At 38.0% G+C, this 21,354-nt stretch overlaps 1 protein-coding gene across 2 annotated transcripts in view; it reads left to right on the top strand.

Moving 5' to 3' along the window:
- The window catches only part of PHIP (pleckstrin homology domain interacting protein), a 106,658-nt gene that overhangs the window by 9,515 nt on the left and 75,789 nt on the right, over positions 1-21,354 (top strand). For both annotated transcript variants that reach the window (XR_001876488.1, XM_017825359.1), the window contains exons 5-9: positions 1,537-1,687; positions 1,799-1,897; positions 11,403-11,563; positions 19,182-19,403; positions 20,009-20,109. Coding sequence is in view for 1 of the 2 variants with exons in the window: in XM_017825359.1 (XP_017680848.1) it covers positions 1,537-1,687; positions 1,799-1,897; positions 11,403-11,563; positions 19,182-19,403; positions 20,009-20,109 (734 nt within the window). In the remaining variant the exon portion in view is untranslated. The remainder of the gene's footprint in view (positions 1-1,536; positions 1,688-1,798; positions 1,898-11,402; positions 11,564-19,181; positions 19,404-20,008; positions 20,110-21,354) is intronic.

Here is a 21,354-nt window from a genome sequence, read left to right as displayed (position 1 = left end):
CGTTTACCCACCGATGGGAAGGAGTGAATGAATTCTTATTTTGCTCTGCCATGCAGCTTTTGCTTTACCTATTAAACTGTCTTTATCTCAAACCATCTGATTTTCTCCCCCATTTCACTGTGGTGGCAATGAGCAAGTGTCTTCGTGGGGCTGAGCTGTGGTAGGGTTAGACCACAACAGGAGAGAGAAAACTTTTCCTCCTTCACCATAAGGTTGTGGTGGTGCTGGTGGTGGGAATTACTAGTGTAAGCAAGGCTTTTCCAGAGCCTCAGTTTCAGAGATCAGCACTCTTTATATTAACAAACTGCTAGAATACTTGAGACTGTTATGGTGTGTCAGGAAGATAGGAGCACATTTGAGGAAGAATGAGGTATATACCTGGTAATTTGGCATAATACAGAAGCATCATTGTGCCCAAATGTCTGTCACGCCCTCTTCTAGTTGCAGGATAACGAAACATCGTAAGCTTTTACTGCAGTGTTTCTTTTTTTTTTTTTCTGTGAAGTAGAGCTGTGAAGATGTATTTCAGGCTGTGTGAAGGACAAAACTATTACACGCCAGATCTTGCACAAGAACTGAAGAAAATTGAATGTATTCTCCCTCTTAATTTATTATTTTAAATTTTTTTTTGTTGTAGTCTGAGCTGACAATAGCTATGCATCTAAAAAATGCTATTTCTTCAGCAAAAGCCTTATGTTAGTAGAATTTTATTGTTGTCACATAAATTTCAAAACTGTTTTTCCCCTTGTTATATAAGACAGTTTTCTGATTTAGAATTCTAGTAGTTCAAAAGAATGGACTGGTTTTGTCTGGGAGGTCATTAATACTGGTTATAATCAAGTAGTGAGAAGTTCTGTTGCTGATAATAGGAACTTCTTTTGGTACTTTGCAGTTTAAAATTATGGACTGTTACAAAAGTTCGTAATCTTTGTAGTATAGTAGGGACCACGTAAAGAATTTTAGAGTTGAATTACTTAAGCCAACATTTTTGTTAAAAAGTTTTAGATGTAAAATAAATGATTAAATCCAGTTGTGGAGCTTCAACAAGATGTTGTAACTTAGGTGAACTGAGGCAGAGTGGTTTTGCATTTTCTTCTACAAAGCTCTGTTATTTATTTGGTATTTGTGAATCTTGCAAGAATTCTGTAAATGTTGCTGTTTTTACAATCTTTGTCCCATCTTTATCTTACAGTAATTTAAATTGAACGGGCCACTACTTAAATATAATGTTGCGTATATACTCTTTTTGTGATTATATGGGAGCTTATTTGTGTATGAGCAACTGTGATTTAAAGTCAGAAAGTAGTAAATACCAACAGTTCTCTGTACAAAGTGACATGTGCTGAATAGAAGAATTAATTAGGACCAGCTGGAATGAATTATTATACTTTAAGGTCATAATTTGTTTTTATCCCTAATATCCTATAATTTTCTTACAAATTTGTGTAACAGTTTGGGGAAAAAAGATTAAACTAGTAATGCATAAAAAATATTGTGTTGTTTATCAAATGTTTTGTTTGCTCTTTGATGTAATAGGTGAAATATTACAGACACTTGGCACCTGATCACTTGCTTCAAATATGCCATCGACTTGGACCACTTCTAGAGCAAGAAATTCCACAAAGTGTCCCTGGAGTGCAGACGTTATTAGGAGCTGGCAGACAGTCTTTGCTTCGTACAAACAAAAGTATGAAAATTTTATGGGAACTTTGAGAGTTCTTGGTACTTCGTGGGTTTCCTGTGGTTTTCTTTAAAAAAAAAAAAAGCATTTACCTAAATCTTTTTTTGTTGCAAACAGGTTGCAAACATGTTGTATGGAAGGGATCTGCTCTTGCTGCACTACATTGTGGAAGGCCTCCGGAGTCCCCTGTAAATTATGGCAGTCCACCTAGTATAGGTAAGTTCACTTTTATTCTGGCTTTGCTATTATAATACCTGACTCCCAGGGGGATTGATGATTGTGATGATGAGAGCCAAGTAATAGTTCTGTCCTTATTTGTGTCACGTACCTTACTTTTAGTGTTTTTATTAAGATTGTGTTGCCATATTTATTGTAAATTCATATACCAGTTCTGCTCTAAAGCTAATTTTGTCTTTGAAGTATAAAATTGAATAAAATACATTCAAACAGTGAATACATAAAAATAAAACTCTCTTTCTTAAAGATGTAATAAAGCTGCCAGTAGATAAATAATTAGTACTGTAGGACAGCAAGGCCTGCACCCATTGTTAGGGAGAGAAAGTCATGTCAACTGGTTTCCTTTGAGTCTTGCAGAAGTTATTCTTTTTGCTCTCTGGTCCGTTCAGTAATTTTGTAGCTGTGCTTTAGTTTGCTTTGCTGTGCTGTATGGTGAAGTGTGCATGTGCTGTCTGTACTGTTGAAAAACTGAAAGCTGAAGGTCAGTGGTATTATGGTTATTTTTAAGCTCTCATATGGTCCCTAAAACATGCTTGTTAGATTTTCACCTTTTAAGAACCAAGATACATGTTTGTTTAGTTGCTAGAAGGATCAAGACTTGTGATATTTTAGGAGATTTAAAGACCACCCCATTTCTCTTAATCATGAATAGAAAAGTGTGCAAAATCACTTGTCTTTTCATCTTTCTCTGTTGATGTCCAGGGAAGGGAGAAAATCTGATTAAGACCAAATTGTTAGTGTGGATTACACCAAAACGGGAGTGTTTTTTACCAAAATGGCAGTTGCAGATAGATGTGCAGTGGTGGATGAAAGTGGACAGAGAATATCCAGTTGATTTGCTTTGGATGAGGTGCAGCAGCTTCTGCAAAGACAAAGGTTTCTGTCTTGGCAAAAAAGATAAGACTCTGGTTATAATGGGGAACTACTATATAACTATGTAACAATGCATACAAGGTGTATATATACTATATAGTAACAATGTGTAAATGTATGTGTAAATATATAGCCAAGTGCTATGAGGAACAGAGACATTTTTAATGTGGTAACTTGCCATTACAATTTTTCAATCTCTAAACTCCTTTTGGAGGCTGTTGGTATAAGTTTTTAATGAATTTAGATAGATATGTAAAACATAAAATATATAATTGAGGGAGCTTAATTTGTGCTATTTATATTTTTTTCTAATGTTGAAGGAACTCAAAATGAAATCTCAAAATACTCACCATTACACTTTATTCAGAGAATTGTAGTTCTGTCCTAACAGCTGAAGCAGAACCATGCTACAGCTATGCTCTTAAGTTGAGCACAACCAATTTTGCTTTAGTCAGATGGCAGAGTATTTAGTGTCCTAGTAGTATTGCCATTTTAAAGCACAAGTTGCATGCTTTCCATGATATTTTGTAAATGTTTGGAATATAGAAAGAGAAACGTGGTTTTGCTTGGTTTTTAGAGCTGAGTTTTCAGAACCTCCTCACCTGGTACATATACTGGTCAGAAGTGGTTCCCTCTAATGTAGCACCTGCATCCATTCAATATGGTTTTGTTTAGAGCTGCTATTTTGGTATTCATGTAGAGAGCTTTTTCTGTGTTGTGCTCTAGATGTGTGGGAGAAAATGCTTGTTGCTGAATTGAATAATCCCCCTCTTGAGTGGTTGTGCAATGGCATGATTATTGTAAACTTGAAAAATCTTGGACTGAAATAGCAGCTATTTCTGCAAGATGACTGTAGGACTGAGCTTTCTCATAGCTAAGATTCCTTTAGTGGTTGTTTAGCTTTTCTTTTACTTGCAAATACATTTTAAAATATGTTGTAGGAATCAGAATTGATAAGGACTGTTTTGCATTTTACTGTAACTTGCAGTATGTAGCAGCTGGTGTGTACTTTTTAAAGGGAAAAAGACCAGTGTATGAGGTCCATGGTAGCTGGAGTTCAAAAAAGGGTAGAGTTGCTGTGGTAGTGAAATTAAATGTTAAGAAAAATAACTTTCAGACTGTTTTTTGAGAAGAACAAGTCAAGCTTTTAAAATAAGTGTTATTTTTATTGAATCCTTTGCAGAGCACTGAATATTTGCAGAATTACAGTTATTTCAACATACCACTTTTTTCATGACCAGTAATTTCCTTTTCCAAACATTGAGATAAGTGCTGGTAACTGAATGTTTTCAACTGAAGTGTATTTGGATTTTTGGGATATTTGGTTCAGAGCTGCGTGTTGAAGCATTTGAGTTTGGTTTGTCGTATTCTACTCTGATCTGTCAATGAAATGAGGAACTAGAATGGCACTTCTTTTATAAATTAAATGAGACATTTTTTCTGTTTCTTTAAATAACTTCCAGTGTTCCCACAGTGTGGGCAATATGATGGGAAGTCTGTTCTTTATGTATTTGCTCAACAGAAAGAAAAAAAATAATTAGAACATATTATTTTTCAGGCTGTATGTATTTCAGGTGGATAACCTACTAATGTTTGAGGAGCAGAAAAGACACTGAAATCCTTTTATGTTGTGCAGGAAAACTTAATGCACATTTCAGTCAACATACAGAAATATTCATTTAGTTTTGTCTTCTTGGATGCAGAAAGGGAAAAAGAACTCTTTTTCCCTTTAATTTTCCCAGTAATTTTCCCAGTAATCTTCAGGAACTGCTGAAAAAGAAAAGAACCTAAGCATAAACCCTGAAGAGCTTTGAGCTCAGAATTCAGTTGTCAAGTGCGAGGACCTGAGTGCGACTGGCTTTTTGCCACAGACAGTGAAGAATGTTTTTCCTGACCAGTGAAAATATCTGCCTTTCAAAAACAATATTTCATGGTTTTGCAGAGTAATCTACCTCAAGAAAGGTTCTGAGCATTTTACACTTTTTTCTGTTTTTTTAAATGACGCTGCTGTTTTGGCTGTAAAGAGAATGCAAGGTTCTGAAAGCAGTGTAGATGTCTATTTTTACAAAAATAGTAAATACTTTAGACCTAAAAGCTAATCTAAGAGTACTTTGTGTAACTGTATTATTCTGTTAACTACAGTAAAAAAAATTAAGGAAAAGACTGCCTTTATGTTAAAAGATCTATGTAAGAGTAACATCTTGTTATATATGTTTATTCAAGTCTAAAGTGAATTATACTAAAGTAGATGACATGTTGTTATGCAAGAAAAAATGAGCTGTAGAAGGCTTATGGAACTTTGAGTAAAATACCAATGGAATAAATATATAGTAAAAGCAAATGGAATTTCATTGAAGTCTGGGAAGTTTGGAAATGCTTGAGACTGTATTGCTTTAATTTGTTTTTGCCTTCTACCTTTTGAAATATCTCAGCTCTTACCATTCTGAACTAATAAGGGTTGGCAGTTACTTTCATCAAGCAAATTATTTTATACGTGAAGTTTGAGATGTATATAGGATTTTTTGTATTTTCAGAAATACTCCATTTTCGAGTCTGTGTACTTTTACCTTCATGATAGGCCCAGGGACAAGTTCTGGCTTGATTGAATAACTAGCTTAACTACATTACTTGGTTGACAGTCATCTATAAGCCGAGAGGCTTAGAGTGCTGCATAGAGTTCAGAAGCTCAACAGAGAAATGGGAGGAAGGTAAAGTCAATTCAAACTGATTTTTTTGGGTCTTGAACATCTTTGAAGAAGGGGAGAAAAAAAACTTCTCAACAGCCCAGAACTGAATGCTTGATATGTTCAGTCTTACTATCTTGGAGAGTGAAAGGAGTTGTCTAGCAGTCTCTTCTTTACTATTATTTTTAACAGCTCTAAATCCCTCAGTATTCATTAGAGGACTGTCTAACCTCTGAAGTTAATGAAACTTGATTCAATAAGGGTAAGAGTTGTAAGTGAGGTATATTTTTTGGGTGTCCTTCCAGGATTCTTCTGAATCTTGTTCTATTTTAGTGTGAATGAAAGGAGAAAGGAAGTGGACTCTGGTCTTCAGAACAGAACCTCCATTATTTAATACAACTCAAGAAAGGAAGAAAATGAAAGATTGTGTATGCTTTTTAAAAATGTAACTTATACTTGGCACAAACTGACTAGTGGATAAGGAAGATTACTATCCTCCATCTTTAAGGCATTTCACATTCAAGGATAAGACCATGTAAATAAGGTGATAGAATCAGTTACTTTAGTAAAATTAAAATAAGAAAGCCAAGGGGAAAAAATAAGCATGGATAATACTGCCATATCTTTCAGACCCCCAAATTCATTTTCCTTTTAACAAATTGCTGTTTTTCTTTGAGCTGCTTGTTCTATTTTGGGTGGTGAGTGAGTTAGAGACACTGAAACTTTGAAGGCATTCAGTTGGTGCCTGTTGCATGCCTTTTGAGTGGGAGAAAATCTACAGTCTTTTGTAAGTTCCACTGAAAACTCCCACTGCTTCACTTTTGAATTTTACATTCTTCCTAGAGGTGAGTTTTACATTCTTCCTAGAGAAGCCAAACAAATAAGCTGCTTTTAACTCTTTGACATGTGGTTTTCAGATTAAGGTTGTTGGCAGCAGTGAATTGTGACAGTAGAAGAAAGATTTTAAAAAACATAGTACTGTTTTATTAAGTTTTAAGAGCCAAGCTCTTCATTCACAGTTTGGGTCCCTGAGTTGCCTTTATAAAAAAAGGAATCTACGCTCTTAGCTTTAGAGCTTAAGGTTAGAGCCTTTGGGTCAAGAAGGACATGTTTCTTACTCTACCCCACTTACTTTTTTTTTTTTTAACTCTAGTAAAAGATCCTGAGCAATTTTTATTTGACCTGTCTTTCAAAGAAGGGTTAGACTAGATTTTCAGAGGTCCCTTCCAACTTCAAGCATTCTGTGTTTCTGAAGTAACAGAAGTTTGAGTTCTTCTGGCATTAAATCTGGTGAGTGGTTGTGAAGAGGGTTTTTACAGGTCTTTCAGCAGTAGAAGGAGCAGTAGGTCCTGCTGCAAAATGGGGCAGGAGACCTGAAGTAGGACAAGAAGGAATCTCTGTGGAACTAGAGGTAGATCCTCCTCATCTCAGTCCTTGGGCAAGTGATGAAGCAAATATTCCTGGAAGCCAAAGTACAAAAAAAAACAAAAAAAAAAAGAAAACCAGTACACATTTAAGAGTTGTTGGCATTGATCTGTGAAAAAGTCATGCTTGACTAGCCCAATATCCTTTTAAATGAGATCAGTGGCTTGGAGGATGAGGGGACATTAATGAATGTTATTTATCCTGACTTCAACAAGGCTTTCTGAACCGACTCCCATAACATTCTCACTGACAAACTGAAAAGATACGGGCAGAAGTGCTAGGATCAAAGGGCTGTGATCACCAGGATGAATTCCAGCAACTGACATGAGAGCCAGTCACTCCAGAGGTTGGTACTAGAGCCAGTATTGTTCAACAGCTTCATTGGATGATGAAACACTAAGTTTTGCTAACAGTGCAAAACTAGAAGGAGTGACTGATTGAGGAGGACCTTGACAGGGTGGAGAAATGGGTCAGCAGGAATCGGATGAAGTTTCACAAAGAGAAGGGCAAAGGTTCTACCCTTACAGAGGAATAACCTCATGCACCAGTGAACACTGGGGGTTGACCGACTGGAAAGCAGCTTTGTAGAGAACTGTCTGGCTGTCCTGGTGTTGAACATGTCAGACACCATGTGCCCTTGCACAAAACTCAAGCAGCATCCTGGGCTGCTGGAGGCAGTACATTGCCATTAGGTCTGGGATGTTCCTTCCCCTCTACTCATTTGATCATACCTGGAGTGTGGGGTCCAGCTCCTCAGGAAAAGACAGATGTGGGCAGACTGTAGCTAGTCTAGCAAAGGACCAGGAAGATGATGAAGGGGGATGGAGGTATCTGTCATACAGGGAGAAGCCAAAGACCTGGGATTGTTTAGCCTTGAGAAGAGAAAGCATGTTGGGGGTGGGGTGGCGGTGGGTATTATCAATGGTTATAAATACTTGAAAGGGAGCATGTGATGAAGGTGGAGCCAGACTCTTCTCATTGGTGCATCCTGACAGGACAGAGGTCATGAACCAAAGCTGAAATAGAGGAACTTCAATTTAAACATAAGAAAACAGGTTTTGGGGGTGATCAGAGCTCTGATACAGGCTTCCCAGAGAGAAGTGTCCTTCCTTGGAGGTATTCAAAACTGGACTGGACACAGCACTGCTCTCACTGACCCTAATCTTAGAAAAGATGATCTCTATAGCCTCCTTCCCTCCTCAGCCATTCAGTGCTTCTGTGATAGTAGACGATTTCAGTCTTTGAGGCTGGTCATGTTGTATGAAGATGAGCCTGGTTACTCAAAACTAGAAGCAACTACGTTTTATTTGGAACCAGCTGGTAAAAAATTGATAGCATCTTAAAATAATATAACTTGTGGCAAAGTTTTCTTTATATGTTCAAAATGTCAACAAATTTGCATCTTTCTCAGACATTGGTTTTTACTGATAAGTTACCTTCATTATTAAATATGAAGAATCCTGATTTTGAAACCAAAATATCATTTGGAAGTAAGTGGTGGTTTATTGTACTGTGTTTTGCAACAACCACTTAATAACATCAGCTTTTTTGTTTGTTTTCAATTTTATGTATTTATTTTTAAAGCAGAGTCATGGGTAAGCAGTAGGTGGGCATGTAAAACTAGGTTAATATTAATTTCCTTGGTCAGCCAGACCTTGGATAGGAATTTTTTCAATGCAGTGTCCACTCCTCAATACCTTTCCAACAAGGAGCAAGCAATCTCTATTCTGTTATTTTCTTCATTCTCCAGCACTTCCCTTTATGTTGGTTGACTCACTGTAAGCCCCAACCAGCATTCTCTAACCCCTCCTGGGATCAAGTATCATTTTCCTTCCCTCCCTGATGTATAGTTTGTGACAACTATTTAACTGCTTATACCTTTTCACTCTTCCTGTGATTAACACCGTGTTCATACTCATTTGTGCGAGGCCAAGTAAAGACAGAAAAGTGTTAATATGGCTAAAACAAGAGAGATATATTAGATTTCCTGTCACAGAGGCTTCTAAATGTACTTATTGTCCAAATGCAGTTAAAATCAAGCTAAATAGATTGGAGACTGCGTAAGACCTGACAAACATTGATGCTAGATATGTGTAACAATTGTTATACAACCAAGGCCTGTAATCTGTACAAAGGCGTTATTAACAGTTGGTAACCTTTCTCATCTTAGCTTGCACCAGAAAAATCAATTTTATTGTTTGGCTGCAGGAAATTTTGACGCAGCTATTTTTAATTTTTACCTGTACTCTGGAGGAAAAAAAAACTTATTCTGTTTGTTTATGTGTATTTGGGTTTTGTTTGTTGGTTTTGGTTTGTTGGTGTCTGGTTTGTTGTTTGTTTTGTTTTGTTTTTTTTTTGAGGGGGGGTGTTTCTTATTTGGTTTTGTGGTTTTTTTTTTTTTTTTTTTTTGTTTTGTTTTGTTTTTTGTTTAAACTGTTGAGTGATTTGTCAGATTCTGAAACTGAATTTATCTTGTGCCTGAACTAATTTTGGTTTCCTGCTGTTCTGAAGTAGACTGTTGTCAAGGAAAAACTGTCATAAACCAAACGCAATTGCATCTTTTCCTAGTATGAGGGGAAGGGGAAGATGTAATAGAGCCTTAAAATGTAGTGTGACAATGACTAAAAGTGCTCTGCTCTACGACTAATGATTCCACTCCTTCACATAGCTTCTTGAACTAGGAAAACTTCCTTGAATCCTTGGGCTACGCTGGCAGTTAAGTGAAATGCTTCAGGGATGTTCTTTTGGCCTGAGGCTAATGGGCTTGACACTTGGCCATACCACAAGAAGCTTTTGGTTCTTACAGAGTAGCTACAATCCAGCTGTAAAAAATTGTGTATTTCATGTAGTTTCATCTGTGCTGGTTCATGAACCACTGCTATGTTGATCTGGGCCAAACCTAGGTGATGCAGGAGGTTTGTAGCTGTTTCGCAGTTGATACTAGGGAGCAAGTTGTCCATGAGCCAGCAGTGTGCCCTTGTGGCCAAGAAGGCCAGTGGTATCCCAGGGTACATTAGGAATAGCATTGCCAGCAGGTTGAGGGAGATGATCCTGCCCCTCTACTCAGCCAGAGTGAGGTCTCGTCTTGAGTGCTGTGTCTGTTTCTGGGCTCCTCAGTACAAGAGAGACATGCAGCTCCTGGAGCTGGTCCAGCAGAGGGCTATGAAGATGGTTTTTAAGGATCTAGAGCATCTCTCTTATGAGGAAAGGCTGAGAGAGTTGGGTCTGTTTATCCTTAAGAAGAGACAACTGAGAGGGGGACCTTATCAATGTATATGAGTATCTGAAGGGAGGATGTAAAGAGGATGGAGCCAGGCTCTTCTTGGTGATGCCAAGCAATAAGATATGAAGCAATGGGCAGAAGCTGATGTGCAGAAAGTTCTACCTGAACACGAGGAAGGACTTCTTTACTGTGTGAGTGACTGCACACTGGAACAGATTGCCCAGAGAGGTTGTAGTGTCTCCCTCACTGGAGCTATTGAAGAACTGTCATGATGCAATCCTGTGCCATATGCTCTAGGATGACCATGCTTGAGCAGGGAGGTTGGACTGGATGACCCACCGTGATCTCTTCCACTCTTGCTTCCAACCTTCCAACACCATTCTTGTGTTCTAATGTTATATTACCTGCCTTGTCATAGTTCTGTAGAATATAACAGGTATTACCATTGCCATTCTTTGATCCAGTGACGATATGGGGTGTGACTAATGTCTAGGTATCCATGCATAGAAGTATTATACTTTGTTCCTTTATCGTTGCATGAGTAACAGTTTAAAATTAATTACACTGAGCTTTATTTTTTTCACTGAATTTCTTGATGGAAGATTTTCATTTATTTAAAGTGAGTTCTTGTTCCTGGACCTTGTTAACTTTTAAACTTGAAAAAAATCCCAAGCTCTTTGAACAAGGTTTTGTTACTCAAAATCAGAAATTTCTGTAAGATTTGATATATTCATATGTAAATTTTTGTTTGGGTATTGTTTTGCGTATGTGTGTTTGTTTAGCTGTAGTGGGTAGCAGGATTCTTAAAAAAAATCTACTGATTGTCTTACAAGTGGTGGATAAATGATTGAGTAGATCTCAGTAAAAGGTTGCCTTGGAGAAGATCTGAATTTGTGCTGACCTTCAGTTAATAGCTACATGTAAGCTTTTATGCTTGTTACATTTGAGGTAGGTTACTCCTTCATGGAAGCTGCCTCAGTCCTTCTAAATTTCTTACACGAGGTATAAAGTGAGAAGCATATGTTTTGGGCACTTAAAGTTGAAAGTTGTACTGGATCTTTACACTCTGCCTTGCAGTTTGGTACTTTTGTCATGTCTGTGTCATAGGCTACTTTGGTATGTATTTTTCTCTAACTAGGGCAAAAGGAGAGAATTACTATAGTAAGCTGTTCATATGGCAAGTGGTCCAATGTTGAAATAAACTTTCCATCCTGTTCAAATATTTTAGTTTATGAGCGCAATATAAATGCTGTCTCTTTTTTCTTTCCCCATTTGGTAGTGGATACCCTGTTTTCAAGAAAACTAAATGGAAAATACAGACTTGAACGCCTTGTGCCAACTGCAGTCTATCAACATATGAAGATGCACAAACGAATTTTAGGACACTTATCTTCTGTATACTGTGTAACTTTTGATCGGACTGGCAGGCGAATATTTACTGTGAGTACAAAATCTTTATTTTTGTAGATTTTTTTTTAAGTGCACGTAGTATGTCACCTAATTGTTTCCAAAAAATGAATATAGTATAGATACTGATTATGTATGAAGAGCAGATAAATGCTTTACTACTATTACTCTCATTCTTTCTTTTTAGTAAACATACTGGTTTGCATGTATTTTAACCATTTTATTGGTTAAAATAGTTTTGACATAGGTTTCTTAAGACTAGATGTGATTGTGATTGCTGATCTGTGCAGTTCAGTGGGAAAACTGTTCTTTTTCAGTGGAAAGAATTTATCCTATGTAACTTCTTTTTTCTGGACTCATTTTCTCTATCAAAAACAAACAAAACAATGGATCGCCATCACAATTTGATTTAGGAAGTCAGAACAATCAGCTGTAAATACCGATTATTTTGACTCCTTTCTATAACTTTTGTTAAATTTAAAGCATGACTATTATGTTTACAGTCTGGTGATACACTTGCATTTGGTACAGCATGTTGAAGAAAACTAGAAAGCTGAAAATTCATGTGGTATATTGTAAAAAACGGTTCACAAACAAATTGTCTCTATGAGATCCTAGGATTTTTTTAAAAATACTAGTGTTTTTAGTATTTTTAACTATTTACCTTTTTTTGTTGTTGTTCTTAAGACGTAAATATTAGACAGATGTCTGAAATCAGTACTGAACTGCGGGTTTCCCAAGGAATGGGCTTTATAAAACCAGACAGGTGTTAGCATAATTTGGATTTCTTGGTAAGTAGTCAATTTCAGTAGAGACAAAGATATCATAAACACACACCTCATGCCAGTCGGTGATGCTTTGGCTGCATTTTTTGCCTTTCCACAAACATTGGATGTAATTGATACCTGCGTGGATTCAGGAGCTTAATTGTGTCCCTTTTAACGACATGGCAGATAACTGGACAATGCAGGGAGAAGTGCAGTTCAGGTTTCCTGTATCATGTATTGCACTCCTAACTTCTACAATTCTTTCGAGGTGGTTGTAAATATAATTTGCCCTTTTACCCACATACATGTTGCTTTATTGCATGGAGGGTTGTGTGGTTGCAGGGACGGACACTTGACGTTTTGAACAGGCCTGTTTATTTGTTCATTTGTTACTTGAGGCATAGCAGAGACTCTTTTTCATATTTCTTTAGCTTTCATTGGCAAGCTAAGTCATAGGCATTAAAATCTTACGTCCTGTAGTTTATGCATGGTTAACCTGTCAGGAAAAGGGCTCTCTGTTGTGGGTTTATTTTTTATGTGACATGGTAGAATGCATTGAAGATTTTATGTGTACCAGGTATAAAAAGCGCACATGCTGACACTATTCACCTTAAAATAAAACCTTCTCTTTGTGCTTCCCAGATGAAGGGAATAAAACTCCTTCTTAAGGTCTTCTAATTCTTAATTTTTCTGCAACTTTCCCATGTTCCTAAAATCATTATTTCCAGGGATATACAAAACTTGTGTGTGTCTATGGTGATCATTCCTTGTTGGCACATTCCCTTGCTTTTTGCAGTCTGATTTAAAAGTGGTTAAAGAGAGAGAATTCTCTTGACTGTAATAGCAGTTTGTTTCCAAGAGAGAAGTAGAAGAACCTGAAATGAAAAAGGGGAGGGAGGAGGGGTAGTGCAGGGGGCAGGGCTCAACCTCAGAGCTTTGCTGGCAGTCCTTTGCTGACTGGTGTCCTTGAAAAAAAGTTCCCAGTTTAGATCATGATTGCTTCAATCTGGTGTTAAAGAAAGTCACTATAGAAATGAATTTTGGCTGCTGAATTTTTCATTTTGGAGGGCTTGGGACAGAACCTCTGCATTTTTAGGTAAATCTTTTTTGTGTAGATGTTTAAGTGGTTGTTGGCAAATGGAAAAACAATGGATTGCATTCCACATTTCGGTAACATCCGAGTTGCTGTATCTGGCCTGTTGTAGTTGGTAGATGGATAAACAGTCATGAAACTGTTGTGTTGTAATTGCATCTATGTAATGAAGTGGTACCAATTCTTTTCAATTTATACCACTATGACTTCTAAAGTCTCTAGTGTAGCGTGTAAATTTGCAGGCATCAGTAGGGAATTCTTCCTGCCTTCCTTCAACCTTCAGTGTGATGTTAGCTAGATAAGTTGTTTTAGATTTATAATTGTTTCTAGAAGATGCATCATAATTGTTTCCTGTTCTACCTGACCTCTGAGGGATTGAAAGCCTCTAAATTCAAGCTTTGTTCGTGTTCTGTTTCAAATTAAAAGGAAAGAAAGTGATCTCAGCACATTTTTGAGTCATGCTCATCTGGGAGATGTTTTCTTTGCTAGAAAAATGATGCTTTTATTTTACCTAAAGACAGTGGAAACAGGACATTATGCATTTTTCCTACTAGCTTAGTAGATCTTTATTGTGTTCGCTTAGTAAGGATTTGGTAGCAGAGGAGCTGCAGTGGTGGCTTCTGTGAGAAGTTGCCAGAAGCTTCCTCCATGTTCAGCAGAGTGAATGCCGGCCAGCTCCAAGATGGACCCACTGCTGGCCAGGGCCAAGCCCATCAGTGATGGTGGTAGTGCCTCTGGGATAATGTATTTAAGAAGGAGGAAAAAAATCCCAGGGCAACTGCATTCTGGAGAGAGGAGTGAAATTATGTGAGAGAAACAGCCCTGCAGACTCGAATGTGAGTGGAGGAGGAAGAGGTGCTTCAGTCTCTGGAGTAGAGTTTCCCCTGCAGACTGTGGGGAAGACCTTGGTGAGGCAGGCTGTCCCCCTGCAGCCCATGGAGGTAGACACTTTATATTTCAGGTCTCTTGAAAAGTATGACTTGCAGAACCCCTGCAGGGTAATAGAAACAAGCATTGTCTTCTCTAGTTCCTGCACTACTTAACTTTCTGACTGCAAAGAGGGATGGCTGTCTCCTTTTTTCCCTACCTTTATCTTCCTGTCTCCTCTGAGATTACTCTTTCTAGGGAATAATAAAGGTTGTGTAATAGTCCGTGTAAGATTTCCAACTCAAGATTAATTTGTGTGTTTCTTGGCAGTTTCACTTCAGCCCACAAGTGTGTGTAATGGTAGGAAAATGAACCGATTTTACTCCATACCTTGGCAATGCGGTCACCAGTTCTCTCTTGGTGCTGAACTTGTTCTAGGATTCACTTTTGACAGATGCTTTTTAATAGGCACATAATTCCTGCAGTTGTAGATATAACCTTGGAAACGTGAGCTGTGGTGTAAGCCAGTGCTCTTACTAGTAGAACTGCAACAGTATTTTAAGAGTTGTGGATTGTTCTGCTCAGTTCAGATGTAATCACATGAATTTATTTGAACTCCAATATTGTTATCTTGCCAAGATGCTGCAGAATTTACAATTTTACCTTGTTTTTTAAATTTTTTTTTCACTTTTCCTTCTCTCTCTTCCTCCTCCTCCCCCTCTCCCCCTCCCCTTTTTTTCTTGTTGAGATTTGGCTGACAGTCATTTTTCTCTGCAATAGAGATGTATAACACATGCCTCTATAGCCAGCTGGAAGGGAGCAGGCTTGTTTTATGCTGATCTTCTTTCCTTGGTTTACTGTTATTAAATAGATCTCTGGGGACCCTCCAGGTGTCATTAGATTCCAGAAATTTATTTTTTCTTGCTGATCATTTTACATCTTTACATTGTCAGTGAGTGATTTCCACCTTTTAAAGTATTTTGGCAGTTTTGGTTTCACCGTTCCCTACTAGTTTCAGGTCTCTCTTTTGAGCAGTGAGACTATTATTTGCAGTGTTACACACATGCAAGCATGTGTAGGCTTTTGTCTCTGCTTGTTGGGTTTTTTGATGGTGACTGCATTTTCGAGAAGAATATACAACCTTCTTCATACTCTAAAGTCTTACATCATGATAACAGAACAACATGAGCTGATACTATCATTCAGATAATTATTTCATCAAGTAGGTGGACAGTTTGAAGCTTTAGATATAGAAGTGCTAATTTGAATAGAAACAGGAACATTTATGGAAACTTATTAGTTGAGGAGTATGAGGGGGGAAAACCCAAATCTAAGTGCTTTATAGGTGCTTGTATTTTTGTTTTAAGGGAGCAAAGGGGTGAAAACAATCTGCTTAGAACTTTATAAGGAGAATTTAGAGAAAAAAGGGGCCCTTTTTCCTGTAAACTGCTTTTAAAGCTCTGTGCAGCACGTTTGCTAGTTCTGTTATAAATCCTATCTAAGATGGTACTTTGGTAGTCATTTTACCACAGAAATGAAAGTATATCATAATACAATTATTTGGTGTGAACCTCAAAAGTCACAGATTACAGAATGATTGGGTTTGGAAGGGACCTCTACAGATCACCTAGTCCAATCCCACACTGCTAAAGCAGGTAAAACCAAAAGACTCACTCAATGAACCCACTCCTTGTCATCCTGGCCTGCCCCTGTATCCATCCACAGCCTGTATCCATCCACAGCAGCAACTACCTGAAAGGAGATGGGTGTCAGTCTCTTCTCGAAGGCAACCAGCAGTAGGACTTAAGTAGGTCTTAAGCTCTGCCAGGGGAGGTTTAGTTTGGATATTAGGAAAAAAGCTTTTACAGACAGAGTAATCAGACACTGGAATGGGCTGCCCAGGGAGGTGATGGATTCACCGTCCCTGAAAGTTTCTAGGATGAGACTGGATGTGGCACTTAGTGCCACGGTCTAGTGACCATGGCAGTGTCGGACCTAGGGTTGGATTTGGTCTCAGAGGTCTTTTCCAACTGAGTTGATTCAATGATTCTGAGAGAAATTACAGAATTCATGTTGTTCTTACTGCTAGGCAGCTTTTTTTTTTTTTTAGATAATGTCCTAAGTATTTAGGTCTTTGGCACTGTCCAAAACTTTGGAAAATTATGCCTATTAGTAAGGTGCTCTAGCATGCCTGAGGTGTAGAACTCAAATGTAAGAGCAATGGGGTGGTTTGATTATTGTGCAGTTTTGTCTATGGGATATTTTTTTCTTTGGATCCTATTATAACTGCATTAACAGAGTAACTTATCATTAGAACAAGAATCAAGGGCTTTGGTGATTTCTAATTTGTGGAAGTGCTGCAGATGTGCAGGGGAGAGAAAGCTTTTTGTTTGGATACTGAAGGATGTGAAATGGTACATAAGAGGCAAATATGGGGCAAAAACATTGTTTTCAACAGAGTGGCCAATCTGTTGATGAGAGGAGACTGTTAGAATACGAAAGATGTGGGAGGGAGGCAACAAACCACAATCATATGAGGATGTGATAGACCAGGTGGGTAAGCAAAGAATGTGAGGTGATGTAGACAGGAGAAACCTGGAAAACAACAAAACTGAAGAGGGCCCACCCCAAGTATGCACACAGATCAAGAAACAAATTATGGGGAAAGCTTTCATGCTTGGAGAAATCATCCTGACTACACATTTACCTGAATTGCCTGTACACTAGTGCATGCACTATGGAGAAATGTAGGAGGATTTGGAATTACATATGTAGTTTCAGGGCTACAATCTCTTCAGGACCAAAGAGCTGGAGTGGGGTTGGGTAGCTCACAGAACTGGGTTGCTGCTGTGGATGGATACAGGCTCTTCAGAAGGGTCAGGCCAGGATGACAACAAATGGGAGTTTTCATGGAGCTTTGCCTGGGGACAGATGATGAGTCAGCTGAGAGGTCGTGGATGAGGGTTAAAGACAGACCAGTGTGGGTGACATTGGGGTATGTATCTGCTACAGGCTGCTTGATCAGGAAGAAGTAGATAAGACTGCAAATGTTACTCCTGTTTTCAGGAAGGGCAAGAAGGTTGTTCCAGGCAACTACAGACCATTCATATTCGTCTTTATCACCTGAGAAAGTAATGGAGCAAATCCTTCTGAAAGCCACTTCCAAACATATCAACAATAACAAGGTGATCAGTGTAGATCTATGAAGCAGAAATTATTCCTGTCCAACTTGATAACCTTATGTGATGAAAGAACTAAGTTGGAAGGGGAACAGTAGTGGATCTTGTTTTTCCTGACTGAAGCAAGGCTTTCAATGCTGTCTCCCATAACATCCTTACCAACAAACTAATGAGGTACAGGCTTGATGTACACTTGACAGTGAGATTGAAAATTCCCTGAACTGCCAGGTTCAGAGGGTTGTGATTAGTGGCACGAGGTCCAGTTGGAGGGCAGTCAATATGGGTGTACCACAGGGTTTGGTACTGAGACCAGTACTCTCTTAATATTTCCCTTAAAGGACCTGGGTGATGGAACAAGAGGGTGCCTACAGTAAATTTGCAGAAGATACACATGAGTGGTGGATACATCATCCTGGGCAACTGCTCTAACTGACCCTACTTGAACAGGGATTTTGGACTAGACCAAAGTATCTTCCCACCTCAGTGATATTATGATTCTACCTGTCCATTGCTGTTAACTCTACAGACTGTAGTTTTGTTTCCTGGGCTGGCACCATAGCAGTCAGATAAGGGAAATGTGTTCTGCAGAGTCTCCATATGGAAGTTTTATGCATAGATGGAGCTAGTATAGGCTGTACCATTGCTCTCCTTACCCAAAAGGCAGAAAATTTAATTATAAACAAGCTTCCCTTACTATCTCCTTTGTCTAGGAGACCTGGCCCTTTTTTATAAAAGGTGAATGATAGTATTGCCCTGCCTTCTGGCTTCTGTAAAGTATAAATGCTAGATAAACTTTTTCAGAGGCGCTGTAAGTAGATGCAATAGGAAGAACTTGGGTGAAATTTTATAATGATGGTGTCACATTGTAACTTGCTCTAGCACCTGCATGTGTCCAGTTGCAGATCAGTGCTCCAGATGTTAAAACCCAGGTTTGTATTGCTTCTGAACTTGACTAAATGTATTAAATGTTTACAGTAAATTTCGTCTGTCATTGTGTCTGTGCAGTGTTCAAATATCATTGTATTAAGGTGCAAAGATATTTAGACTTTCAGGAAGGCATGAAAATGCGAAGATAAATGGAGGAATGAATTCTTAATTTTTTTTCCTGGGCTCTGAATTCATTGTATACAGACAAGCAGCTGTTAGAATTGTGGGAAGACCAGCAAAACTTGAGTTTCAAGTATGAATATGTAGATGAAGCCTCTGAAGTTTGTTGAGAAAGTGGTCATTTCAGTGTTTGTTTATGTGAATATCAAAGGAGATTTATATTATTTAGACTTAATAATGGAATAACTGTTCACACACGCTCTTTACCTCTATGTTACTGTGGTAAGTATACTAATGCTGGTAGGGCATGATGATCAAACTAGGAAGATAAGGAACATAAGTGGGTGTAACACTGAATGACAAACGCTGAACCAATTCCTAATTCACTGTCACGTTTAATGTAAATTTTTATTTTAATGTATTGCAACAGCTTCTTCAGTTTGTGCTGGATTTTTGGAAAAAGTGTCTTACTGAAGCATAAACCTATTTGCTGTGGGATTTGTGATCTATATTATATATGCATCATGCTTTGCATATACTCTTGAGAATCAATGTAAACTTGTGTTTTGAATGCAGTATGGAAAACCGTGGGGAATATCTGTATGTCATTAGTTTTGTCTTTCAGTTCATTGTGTTAGTTAACTCTAACATCAAAACAGCCAATGGTATGGTTGAAATTATTTCTACCTTACTTTTAGGGATCAGATGATTGCCTTGTAAAAATCTGGGCAACTGATGATGGAAGGTTGTTGGCTACCCTGAGAGGGCATGCAGCTGAAATATCTGATATGGCAGTAAACTATGAAAACACCATGATAGCTGCTGGAAGCTGTGATAAAATGATCAGAGTTTGGTGCCTTCGAACTTGTGCACCCCTAGCAGTTCTGCAGGGCCACAGTGCATCTATAACATCATTGCAGGTAGGTTTTTGCTTTGCAAAAATGCGTCACTTGATTGAGAAAAGAACCACCTGAGAATGTGCAATGTAATAAAATTGCGTGCCTGGTAACTAAGCCCTGAAGTAAGAAGGAATTTTCATGGTATACATTGTGAAATAACACATTTATTGTCAAAATGCCTGACCTTGAAGAACACCAGACATAATCCTTGTTCAAAAAAAATGCATGACGCATGTGGGCAGTTCTGTTTCGAAGTATCATTCCTTTGCAGGCTTGTGATTCTGGGCACAGGTGCATTGAGTAAGAACTGCAGTCACTGCAGTACTTTGGTTTGCTTTCGTTTAGAGTTGCACACTGTTGTGCAACTTGGATGGTGGGGAGGGAGGGAGAACCCAGAGTGCTTTGGCAAGTAACCCAGAAGGTTGTTCTGAAGGAAGAGCGACTCTGGACAGCACTGTGTTATTTTGGTGTTCATTACAATTTGGTTTCCTTAAGTATGGTTTGCTATTTGATTTTGTTTAATTTTTTGTTTTTTTGGTGAGAAGTCAATGACTTACAGAACTTCTTAGCACATCTGGAACAGATTAACAGGAGAACTTTTCTTTTTTTCTTCTCCCTTCCCCCAGTTTTCTCCACTGTGCAGTGGCTCAAAGAGATACTTATCTTCAACTGGGGCAGATGGAACAATATGCTTTTGGCTGTGGGATGCTGGCACCCTTAAAATAAAGTTAGTTGCTATTTTATTTGTTACTATTTCTTTTTATGTAATTAAAAATTATGTAGAAATGCTGGAGAAAAATTTGACTAAAACAAAACTTGTCATTGGCTGGTTCAGTGTGTGATTGTTGGGTATGATATATTTCTGATGTAGCTATAGCTTGCTTGCTTATCTCTTAAGAGCCAAGTTGATAATATAACATTTTGTGGGGTGATGCAGTATATCTGTTAATTTAGAAAAAAATGTCTACTGTTGGGGTTTTTTTGTGTAATATAATGTCAAAGTTGACGCTTTTTTGCTCTGTTGTCATCTCTTAATCTCAAGTGAAATGAAAATTAGGTTGATAATATGACTGCAATTTAGACTTCAAAATCCATTTTCTAAGGAGACAATAATGTCCTAGTATAAATTAGGATGGGATACTTTTGATGTTTATTCTTTCCTTATCTATATTACTTTTTCACAATTTGCTTTACTGTAGCATGGCAGAAGGCAGAATTCTTGGGCAGCTGTGTATTGGTGGCTGAAGTTGAGCCTTAAGTTTCTGCCTTCAAAAATAGTAAAAATATTGTCAGGACTTTCAAATAGAGACAGTTTTTTAAAATCAGTTTGTTCAGTAGCTTTCAAATGCTTTTTGCTCTTTCTTTTCCTTTATCATAAAACACCTGTAGCTTAAAATGGGAAATGTTTTTTTAGTAATCATTAGTGATTTAGCTTTGAGGATGGCATGTGTTCTTCTGGATGTATACTCCTGGCAGGTAGGTTCCATTTTCTTGTAGTTTTGGTAATTGTTGTTACAATCTTTTTCTTGCATTGTGTGATGAGGTTATGCAGAGCTTGCAGGCACATTTGCTTAGGTCCTTTTCTAGTTGCCTGGACCCTGACTATTTTCATGTTTTCTGGATGTTTTGTCTCTTTTTTTGGTACTATAACAACCTGAGACGTCACTTCATTTAATCCGCTACTGCCTAGTACATACTGTACTCAAAGCAAGACTCACTCCCTTACTGAGGAGTGTGAAGGAGGAGTTGCTACCTTGCCACCATTTTATTTTTCTTAAGGTTTCCTAAGTCTGAGCTGTTGTGGACAAGATATCTTGATCATTTACAAACCATTGCAAACCTTTTGAGCCCACATTTCTTTCTTTTACCTTTTTTCTTTTATTCTTTTTTTTTCTCCTTTTCCTAAGTAAAGTTTGAGTCTATGGAAATAAATTTTGAAACAAATTCTGTCTTTAGAGAGTACTGGAATCCT

The sequence above is a fragment of the Lepidothrix coronata genome, unplaced genomic scaffold (genome assembly GCF_001604755.1).
Source record: "Lepidothrix coronata isolate B3197 unplaced genomic scaffold, Lepidothrix_coronata-1.0 Scaffold4, whole genome shotgun sequence".
NCBI lineage: Eukaryota > Metazoa > Chordata > Aves > Passeriformes > Pipridae > Lepidothrix > Lepidothrix coronata.
The sequence above is the reverse complement of the archived record's forward strand: the minus strand, read 5'-3'. Positions and strand labels throughout refer to the sequence as shown.